An 11,208-nucleotide genomic window follows, 5' to 3' on the forward strand; every position below is an offset into this window, starting at 1 on the left:
ATAGTGACGCTCACAAACCTCACGTGTGAAGACTCACAAGCTTTCACACTTCTGCAAATAGCGTTTTCACCTAGTTGCCAGTCAGTATCATCCATCAGCTGCTGTTTATTATTTTTCCTGCCTAAGTCATGTTCATTCAGCTTTGTCTGTGGTGGATCTCAGACGCAGCAGTAACTCGTGGCTGGTATGAGATAAATAAGAAATATTAAAAGTAGAAGAGATTAAGAATAAACTTATGGACACGAGTTTAATCCATCCTCTTAAATTCTGAATTAATAAAATGTGTAATGCTGTTATGTACCGTAGCCACTGTGTAGCCACTTCATTAGGTACACTTGTTGATGTGCTCATTAACACATATCTATTTAGATAATACATTGGCAGCAACTCAGTGCATTTAGACATGTAGTCATGGTTAAGATGACCTGCTGAAGATCAAACTAAGCATGAGAATGGGGATGAAAGGTGATTTAGTTGACTTTGAAAGTGGGGTGGCTGTTGGAGCCAGATAGATCTACTCGGATTTTCCCGCGCAGCCACGCGAAGGTTTAAAGACAACAGTGCGAAAAAGAGAAAATATCCAGTGAGCAGCAGCTCTCTGGGTGAAAAGGCCTCGCTGACAGACTGCTTTAAGCTGCCAGGAAGGCAACAGTAACTAAAAAAAGAAGAAAAAGCAAGCTCTTGTTACAACCAAGGTATGAAGAAGAGCATCTCTGAATGCACAGCACATGGAACGTTGAAGCAGATGGACGAGCAGCAGACGAGCCGCATGCCGCTCCTGTCAGCTAAGAACAGGAAACTGAGGCTAAAGTTCAGACCGTAGGACCCAAATGTTGCCTGAGCTGATGTGTCTTGATTTCTACTGCAACATTTGAATGGGAGTTTTATTAATGGTTCAGACTTCTGGTGGTGGTGTAGAGTTGTGGGGGATTTTCTTGGCATACATTCGGCCTCTTAGTACCAGCTGAGCATAGTGCTGTTGCTGATCATATCCATAACTTTATGACCACAGTATTTGTTATATAGCACGTGTACCTAATAATAGTGGTCAATGAGCGTATACGCGTGTATATGATGTTAACATAAATGCAGGTTGCCTGTCATGGTGACATCTTTACCAGCTTACTTACTCACTAACTCCTCTGTGTGCTCCTCACATTGTTGTTCCACATGTGAAGCTAACCGAGCTGGATGCTTTTCAATGAGACGAATCACATTGTTGGATCAGCTGCTGAGCAAAAGAAAGATTTTCAGATAATCTCCACAACTGACTCAGTCTCAAAATCCAATTCGTTTTTGAAGCCCTTTACAGCTTTATTGACCTAACTGTGTTTTCCTTCTATTCATGTGTGGCTGCGGCGAGGGAGAGAATGGCCTGTCGCGAGCACTAAAGTGGAAACAAAGGCAGAATGTGAGAGTGCCGAGACAGACAGATTGTGTTTTTCTGAGTCGACCCGCTCCTCTGCTGTCGCACACTTGGTTTCTACCAGACTGACTTCTGGTGCATCACAGTTGGAGATCTAAAGTTTGTGCCTCGCAGCCTCCCACCTTGTGCCAGTGTTGAAAAAATAAGATTTATTTTCACTTCCTTCCTCTCTAGAAAATGTTAATAAGGAAAGCAGCTGCTCAGGTACGCCAGGGTTGGACAGAGTGGGAGGTGTGAGGTGTGTGGAGGAGGATGTTTGGTTTGACACCTGACTGTTCCTGCTCTGCAGGTCCTTTGTGCCCAATTAATGTCAGTTAGCATCCAAAAACAAACCGTTCTCTGCATGACACAGATTCTGTGAAAACCTTTTAACTCCCAGCAGGGCTTTTCATATTGCAAATTAATTCTGACCTCTGACAGCTGAGAGAGTCTTACATTCTTGAGGTTTATGTAATCCTTTGCAAGGCCACAGAATGACGTTTAAATACAGCACAAAGACAAACTGCCTTAGTTACGAAGTTAAAAGCAAAAGCAACCAGTGCAGTCAGATTTGGCACCCAATAAAAATCTAATTGTTCATCAGCTGAATATTAACACTTTCTATCGTGTTTGTTTTAATCCACACACAAATTTAGTTGTAGTTTTATGACAAGCTACATGCTGACATTGAGCCTCAGAGGTGCAGGCTGGCAGATTCTGCACAGAGATCTATAGTAGTTACACGCAAATGTCAACTGCTGCATTCATATTATGGGCAGAGACTTTTCTCTCTCTGTGTGTGTGTGTGTGTGTGTGTGTGTGTGTGTGTGTGTGTGTGTGTGTGTGTGTGTGTGTGTGTGTGTGTGTGGTTCCCTCTGCCATTGGTCAAAATGCCAGCCTGCAACAGTCATGGGAAAATTGATTATAAGGTCACTGGGGGATTCCCTGTGATAACAGAGTGAGTCGCAGCATGCAATCCTTCATTTCAGCTGACTGGAAACAAAACTTTCCAAAATAACCAAATAAATGATCGACAGTGTGTGCCTCTGTTAGTACATTCACTCTTCTCAGCTCTTGACCCTAGCTACATCTATACCTAAATGTGTGTTTTTTATTGCAGTGATAGATATAATGCACTGTCATAGACTATATAAAAGATGGAAGTAGCTTCTGATTTTAGTCAAAAGTCCTAGACTTGTAAATAAAATGTCATTTCATTTTAGTCATACTTGAGGCATCTAAACATTTTTTTAGTCTAGTTTTAGTTGACTAAAACATAAAATGTAATCAGCTACATTTTATATTGTAGCTGACTACAATATAAAACCAATTGAATTGGTTTTTAATTCAATAAGGTAGACCCTACAATAATACATACAGAGAAAAACAATCATATGACCCCTGTGAGCAAGCACTTTGGCAACAGTGGGAAGGAAAAACTCCCTTTTAACAGGAAGAAACCTCCAGCAGAACCAGGCTCAGGGAGGGGCGGGCATCGGTTAGGGTCAGAAGTGTCTCTTCCTTGACGTCAAATGTGAAATGTATCCATGTGTCGTTTGCTCCTCTTTTCCTCCCAAACTTTGACATTTTGTCGAATTTTCATGAGATAAAGGGAGCACGGGAGCTAGTTGTACTGTATCCTGGAGGCAGTTCAAGTGTGCACATCTGACCTTGCTGCACAAGATTACTTGTGATTGGATCACTTCCAAACTCTTCCCGCCTTTCTACACAACTAAGTTCTGATCTCGTCTCTCCAGAACGTTTTTATCTAGTTTTTATTCACTGACAAAAATATGGATACGTTTAATAGTTTGTAGTTTTTGTCCTTGTGGGTTAGTTTTGTTTTGTTTGTTTTTTACTAAATTATCGTCTCGTTTTTGTCAGAAAAAAAAGGTTGTTGAGAGAAAAAAATAATTGGTCAGTTAATTTAACACTGCTTTAGGGTGGGCTTACCTTGTGACTGACAAGGTTTCGCAGTCATGTCTGCACCTCACCCACCACACCGTTTCAAAGCACCTGGACGGCGATGGTTAAAACACTCGGTTCAAAGCTTCACAACAGGACTTTGCTAACAATTGGCTGAAGGCACAGTGGCTATGTCCATCGTTTACTTACAGCCTGTGTGTAGCGCCTTTTTTGTTTGTTTTTTTACAGCCTGCAGCCAGGCTTATTTTTTGCTTTGAAAGACTTTAAGAATTGTTGTTAAAAGTTCACATTAAGAAGCATTTCTTTTAAAAGTAACTCACCTTATGAGGATGTCTAATGAACCAAAATGAGCTATGTCTGGTTTGAATACATTTCTGTTGCTGAAGAATGGTCAATGCTTTGTAGATAAACAATTAAAATTTTAGTTTCAAACCTGAGTCACAGCATTGACTCAGGTCTATGCAGCACGCTGAGGTTTTCTTTCCATCTCCTCTTTGATGTGCGCGAGCTTGCCAAAGTAGCTTTTCATGGCTCCGAGGCCATAGTACAATATTAATGTTGCTGCAGAGGCTCTGAGTGCTCTGCAGCTCGCTTTCTCTTCTCTAATCCATCTCTCCTCCTCCAGCCGTCCTCTGTGCATTTACATCTCAGGCATTTAGTGATGTGGCCCTCAAAACAGATGTAAGTAAGTAAAAGTAAGTAAAATTTTATTTATATAGCACCTTTCAAGATAAAAATCACAAAGTGCTTCACAGAAGCTAACAATTTAAACATGTAACAACAAAGTCATGTTTAAATTGTTGAAAACCAAACGGATAAAGCGCAGGAAGCGAATCTGTGGCCCAACACTAATAAAAAAAAGACTTATCAGGAAGAGCAATTACATAAGAGCTACGGGGAGCAGTGGAGAATATTGTTGGACCATTACTGGAGGTAAACGATACTGAGGGGAGGTGGTGATGATTGTGGGGGTGTCAGGGTTGTCAGAGATAGTGTCTGTGCTGTTTTGACAAGGAGGCAGAGCAGCTGGATTCATCAGTTCAGTGTGAAAAAACTTGTTACTGATGTAGTTGTTATTAGACTCACAGTGTTGGTGAGCTTGGTAAATGTGACGTTGTACTAAAATGTTGCTTTTCTGAATAACCTGTAGGGATTGGAAGGTTAAGTTTGCTAGAAGGCAGCTACAGTCCCGAGCTGTGTGCTGCCTTGTGATTGTAGGTGTATTGAAAAGAGACCTTGTCTTTGAATTTGAACGAAGAGTCTGATAGATAGGGTTTGGTACACAGTGAAGTACTGGTTGTGTCTATAAATACAGATATTACCCTGCATGAGCTGACTCACTGAGTAGTAAAAGAAACCTCAGCAGTCAAGGCCATAGACTGTATATAAAGGATGGACATAGCCATTGGTTTTGTGACCTTTACATTATAAAGTATCAATGCTAGACTTTTGCCTGTTGCTCCTGTGTGGGTGGGTGGGTAGTTTTTATTTGTTATTTTTATTGACCTAGAATGTGCTCTAGGAAGACCAGATGGTGGACTCCTAAGTAATCAGCTAATGCTAGCAATGCTAGCAGCTAACTTTATCTAAAAACATTCAACCCTGTACAAGTTGCTGTTTGGTAAAATTTCCTGTTGTGAGCTGATAGTAATCACTGTCTAAAACAAGTCTTGAAGTGTTTTGAACCAATGCTGCACTTTTAACAAGGAGATTGAATCCCACTCTTGGTCTGTTGTTTTTGTTTCTCACAGGACGATTTCCTGTTCAGCGTGTCCATTGTCAGCGGTTTGATGTGCATCATATTGGCTGTAATCAAGTTCATGCTCGGCAAAGTACTGACAAGCCGAGCTCTCCTCACTGATGGTAGGTGTGCACGTGCAGAGAGATCATAGCTTTTTAGAACTTGTAAACTTTCTCAGCTTTCCGTAGTGATGCCATCACAATCGTAAAAATCATGGGTTTGTCACTCTGACATGTCTGTCAGCTCCAATTGGTTTCCTAAAGTTGCCTCATAGTTGATGAGATTACAGGTGCATGGAGCCAGCTTAAACATCTGTCACACTACTGGGTTCTTGGTGAAAACAGTGGTGAATATCACAGTGACACTAGCAGGTTTCTGGGAGCTGACCTCTGAACCCTCAAAGCCGACTTTGACTGACATTTGTCGTCTCTTTCCAGGATTCAACTCACTGCTGGGGGGGATCATGGGCTTCTCCATCCTGATCAGTGCTGAAGTCTACAAGAACGAGCCCAAGGTGTGGTACCTGGATGGAACAATAGGTGTCCTGATAGGTCTGATCATCCTCGCCTATGGAGTTAGGTAAGTGGCTAGTACTTGGTAAAAAAAAATGGCGTACCTTTTATTTGGTGTCATGAGATAATTGTTGATATTGCAGCAGAACATATCCACAGAATGAATAGAGGAGCTGGGGTGGAGGTGGGTTGCAAAGCAGCTTGCAGAGCATTGGTTTGGACATTTAGTGAGGAAATGGTATAAACTAACTACCCGAATAAATACTCTGTGGTGTTTTAAGATAATAAAAGCACAATGAAGTCAGAATACCTCCATCTGGAGTCAGTATTCATAAAACCAAAGCTTACAAAGTGATTTGGTGTAATTACACTGTGTTAGTTCTGTGTGGAAAACCAATTTCAGTGTGTGCAGTTTTGTCACTGGATTCATATAAAAGCATTGCAAGTTATATTTTGTACACGGGAATGATGAAAAAATAAAATAGTGACACCTTTAAAGGTTGAAATCTCGAGGCTGGTAGGGGTCTGAAGGTTGCTGTCATCTCCATTTTCAAATCCCCCAAAGCGACCTTAATGTTTAAGTGCAATATTGAGCCGAGATGCTCAGATGTATCATTAGGTGGATCAGAGGTTGATCTCTTTGCCTGTTTTTTTTCTGTGCCGCAGACTGCTCCTGGACATGGTCCCCCGCGTCCGACAAACCAGGAACTACGAGCGCTTTGAGTGACGGATCACAGAGGGCGGGTTTGGGAGTGACTGGCAGGATGGGGACTGTAGAGGCCCTCCACAGACAATCACAATCAGTCCTCGCGGTGCCAGCGAAGGCGTCGCTGTCTGTGCAGTTCTCCCATTCAGAGCTGGAGTGGAAGATGGCGTCAGTGGCATATTTTTAATGTTTTACAGTTTAATGTACATATGAAATGTTCACCTGTTTTTCAGAAGTCAAAGGCACAGTCTGCTTTTTCATGTTTATTTCATCCATATTTAAAGAAGGTAACAGAGATAAGACTGTGGGGGAGGGGGTTAATGTAATTTTTCAAAAGTTGTACACAGCTCAGACTGCAGTGTTACGGATGTTCAATACCTCAGTTACATGTCATCACCCCGTCACGACAGAGCAGCTTGTTTTTTCCCATGGTTCCACGAGGCCTTTGCTCAGCTGTGCTATAAAGCTTTGCAGCACAGCAGGTCAGAGTGATTGATGCAGCTGATGTAGCGGTGGAGTATTAATGGTGTTTACCTTTTTATGACTAGAGAGAAGATAAATATCAATAAAAAGTCCATTTGGCACAAGGAGCAGGTACATAAGCACACACATGACAGGCTCAGTGACGTGTGATTGGCCGTTTATAATATTTATCCAGACTGCTGCAGCAACGTCCTTTTAGTGCCAGCTTACAATCCTGGAGCAAAACAATAATCTTTCTTGGCACTGAGAGTCGGGATCTGACCCTTTTCCACTGTAACTCTAACAGAAGGAAAACAAAACGGCTGCGCTGCCTCCCAGGAAAAGCATTTATACAATTAACTCTCGCCATCTACTGACCAAAAGAAAGGACTACAAAATGTAGGTCATTACATGAGAACGGTTATCTAATATGCAGTTGTGCTCAGAAGTTTACACACAGTCATCATGGGTCTGTCATGGTAATTTGGCATTTTGAACTAGGGTGGAATGATTGTTCAGGATACATGTGCAATAATTCAAAAACAAGAACAGGCTGCAGAGGTTTCAGTATATTTCAGATTTTCTTTACTCCACGCGGGGTCAAAAGTCTACAGAGGATCAAATATGTGCAAGTTGCACCTCGAGCCGCAGAATTTGAATTTACACTATTATTTTATCCGCTTTGTGCAGTGCACGTGTATCCCAGTAAAACAGCCTGAGAGCATGATGTTACCACCACCATGGTTGACGGTGGGTACAGTGTTCTTCGGTTTGAAAGCCTCACCTTTACTCCTCCAAACATACGTCTTGTCATTGTGGCCAAACAGCTCAATCTGTGTCTCTCTGACCATGAAATATTCCTCCAGGAGGTATTTGGCTCGTCCATGTTGGCAGTCACACATTTCACTTGTGCTTGAAGGTGTCGACTTTTTTACCAGGAGGTTCTTTCTTGTTTCAGTGATCCTTAACATCTCAACCAATTTCCTCTTTCCCGAGGGTAAGAGTTGGGGTTTTCTTCCAGACCTTGGAAAAGTGGTGACACGTCTGAATAACTACGTGAATAACTACGATTCTTTGAACCGATGATCTTGCCGTCTGAAGTTGTTTAGAAATGCCTCCGAGAGACCAGCCCAACTTGTGTAAATCTACATAAACTTGTGACCACCAACTGTAGCTGAGTGTTTGAAGCCTGACCCTGAGACAAAATTCCCCACATGAGACGCATGTAAAGGTCAAAGAAAATGACCGTCACACTAAATGCTTCCACACTGTTGGCACTGAACTCAATGCAGATACAGCTTTCATACTGACCAGTGACACAAAAACAGATTTATGGCTGAAGCTAAAGGCCCCACACGTACACAGGTATCAGTAAGCTCAGCTTGTTCTTTACCCTGATGCAGTTTTAGGAGCTGAAGACTATGAAAGAGTTCCAGACAGAAGCTGTTCACAAACTGTGCTGTTTTTATGAGTGGGCAGCAAGAGCTGAGTTCTTACCTCTGCCAGGGAAGTGATCTGTTTCAGTTTGTCTGTTAACAGGTGCTGGTCCAAAAGCTGCAGAGAGATTTTCAGGAACATGTAATCAGAAGGTGATTGTAGCGCAGTGTGCAGGTTTTTAACTGTCAGGGGTAATTGGATGGATTCTTCAGATACGTCACAAAGTCGAGCATTATAAGATCGGAAAACCTGAGAGAACATGAACCAAACTTGTCTGGATTTTTCCTCCTGGGTTCAGTTCATGCATGCTCTCTGCTCTTATGTTTGTAACATTGTCGTGTCAGCGCTCTGACGAGCCAACCTGTGCATGAAGTAGGAGTTCTGTTGGTTTGGGCCACAGTTGTGTTTTTGCACGTTAATGTGGGCAGGTATGTAAAAACACACACAAACAGACATCAGTGTACACGTGGACAATGAATCTCAGTATTTGTCAAATGTGCGTGTTACAAACAGACTAGACCTTTAGACACGTGAGGTTACTGCTGCTGGAGGAGCAAATCTTAGAAACTGTGAAGTTCTTTAAAAGAATCAGAGGTTGAGCTGGTTCAGGTTTGAGTTTATCCAGGTAACTCCAGGGTTAACCTGACTTTTCTGTATTACGAAGGTGGTTTACTTCTTACTGGGATAACTAATGCTGCAGACCTAACGTGCTCTGGAGCTGCAAGTATGAAATCACTACTCCCTGACAATTGGCTGGAAAATAGCGTCACCATTCCTGGAGCATCCCTGGGACTGCAGTGCATGGACAGTAATGGAAAAGTCTTTAAAGAGCATCTAAAGTCTTTGTGTTTTCCTGAAGGACGTCAGTAATTAATGTAGATTAGTAGACAGAACTTTAGTTGTTGATTTTTCAGTTTTATTGAGCTCTAAGGATTTATATAAGATTCTAAAATCAGCACATACACAAAGTCTACATTTGTATTCTGCTTTTTATATTTATCCTTAACCATAAATAGAGCGTGGCTGAAAGAATAAACTTACAAAATGAATTTATTGAAGTAACAATTATAATCTGTCTGATTCTCCTGTATGTGCTTCCTTTGGAGACTTCTTTAATGTTATCGTAGTTGGTGCAACCACCTCCTCTGACACAAAAGCAGCTGGATTATTAGTCTATTAATCACAGACTCAAGTGGGTTTTGTTTCGTGTACGCTGGAAGATCAACAGCTTCTGTTCCCTGTTTGTTTGCATTCACCCTAAATGGATCTGACGGGTTGCTGCTCTCTGTGAGTTTGAGGTGCTGAACTTTGGACAGCAGCCGGTGGATTCACGTGTTTCCTGTGTTTAAGAGGTCTCCAGCACCAGTGAAAATGAGGAGCAGGACTGGGAGTAGTTACTGGGGTCAGTTAGGGCCTTTGTAGCAGCTCTCCTTGTTACCACCTTTACACATGTGTTTGTTACCTACTGGCTGGTGAAATGAAAACAGTGTCTGTCCTGCACTCAGAGCTCACAGTACTACAGACATACACTGTAGAGGCTGCCATACGGTTTTGGGTCAATGGCGACGCCCCAACAGGGAAATATTTTAATGAAATTCAATGCAGTGATGATTGTGGACATTAAGTGAGTCGCTGTTTATCAGGAGTCAACGCGTTTCCTCTCATATGTGAAGCTGCTGTTTGGTTTTGGGCCATTTAGAAGGGTCGCAGCTACATTTTCAGGCAAAGTCCTTTTTGGTTTTAATTTAAAGAAGCTTTCACTTTCTAGCTGTCCTCCTCCTCCTCCTCCTCCTCCTCATCGTCGTATTGAAGGACTTACTTTGTACAATAGAGCTCCTCTCTATCCCAAAGCCTTCATTTTCAAGGTGTTTGTGCAACTTGATCAGGGTTTTTCTTTGTTAGTTTTCATATCTCCCACATTTTCCTCAGTCTGTGCTTGCTGCTGTGACCGTAACTGAATGTACATGCTGTGCTGTGATACTAGTTTTTATGAAAAATCTGTGACTGTGCTGTTTGGGTTTATTTATTTAAATACAAGTAAGGGATCGATTCTGTTCCTGAGCTTGTGGAGATACATGTGTGCCTAAAATCGGTGTGAGAAACAAAACATGCAGATAACAGAAAATTATTTTGGAAGGCCATAATATTAAGAAAAGATCACAACAAAAATACAAACAGCTTGTAATCACTAATTTCCTGTCTTGGACATGTCGTAAACACCGAGAGACACATTTAACTTCATATCAGCTCAGTTTTCTTAAACTCTGTGACACAGAGTTTGAGGCGCTCCTCAGCCTGCTGACTGTACACTTCTTTGCTCGTGTAAATAATCTGTATAGCTGTAATGTAAAACCAGAGTCTGAGCCATTTGTCACAGAAAAAAGGTTTATTTAAAAATAAAGTTGTATCCCTCTTACTCGTCAAGAACAGTGAAAACAAAACCATTGTGTTACCACTTTTCACTGCTGTCCTGGGGTTTCTGACTTTTAACTGAGAGCAAAACAAATCTTCATCCATGTTGGTGTGTGTGTAGCAGAGTTCATACAATGGAGACATTCAATGCTGAGGTCAAAACAGATGAGATACGCTGATTTATTCTGTCCAAACTTTGCTGATGGCTTGGCGCTCTGAGCAGATTCCTCCAGAAACCAAACATCCTATGATCTGATCAAAGATGTGCTCTGAACAAGCCCAGCTAACAGAAAAGAAATAAGGCTCTGGCTGCAGCAGAAGGGGTTTAGCTAATCACTTAAGCAGGCCTCAGAGTCATGGTTATTAAGAAGCGACTGTGAAGGGTTCAAAATATTTGCTTATTCGCTGAAAAAGGAATCGTGCTGGGTATCACTGTTGGTTTAGCACGAACTCAAGCATTCCCACCTTGGATATGTACGCGCTTTAAACGCTGGTGATATTCTACCTTTAAAAAATAAAAAAATAAATCATGACCAAGTTCCATAAAAAGACCAAAACCATCAATGAACAGTTTGCTCCAGCAACTCTCTTATGCATGTGCCGTTTA

At 41.7% G+C, this 11,208-nt stretch overlaps 1 protein-coding gene across 1 annotated transcript in view; it reads left to right on the forward strand.

Annotated features, from left to right (window-relative positions):
- LOC146681597 (transmembrane protein 163a) overlaps window positions 1-11,002 on the forward strand; it is a 33,605-nt gene extending 22,603 nt beyond the window's left edge. Inside the window, exons 6-8 of the mRNA XM_085449605.1 lie at window positions 5,083-5,194; window positions 5,510-5,651; window positions 6,251-11,002. Coding sequence (XP_085305731.1) covers window positions 5,083-5,194; window positions 5,510-5,651; window positions 6,251-6,311 — 315 coding nt within the window. The 3' untranslated portion in view covers window positions 6,312-11,002. The remainder of the gene's footprint in view (window positions 1-5,082; window positions 5,195-5,509; window positions 5,652-6,250) is intronic.
- Window positions 11,003-11,208: the final 206 nt, after the last annotated feature.

Source organism: Copadichromis virginalis, linkage group LG23 (genome assembly GCF_057382275.1).
Source record: "Copadichromis virginalis isolate Kocher_CV1m ecotype Utaka linkage group LG23, C_Virginalis_male_GT1.1, whole genome shotgun sequence".
In the NCBI taxonomy this organism is placed as follows: Eukaryota; Metazoa; Chordata; class Actinopteri; order Cichliformes; family Cichlidae; genus Copadichromis; species Copadichromis virginalis.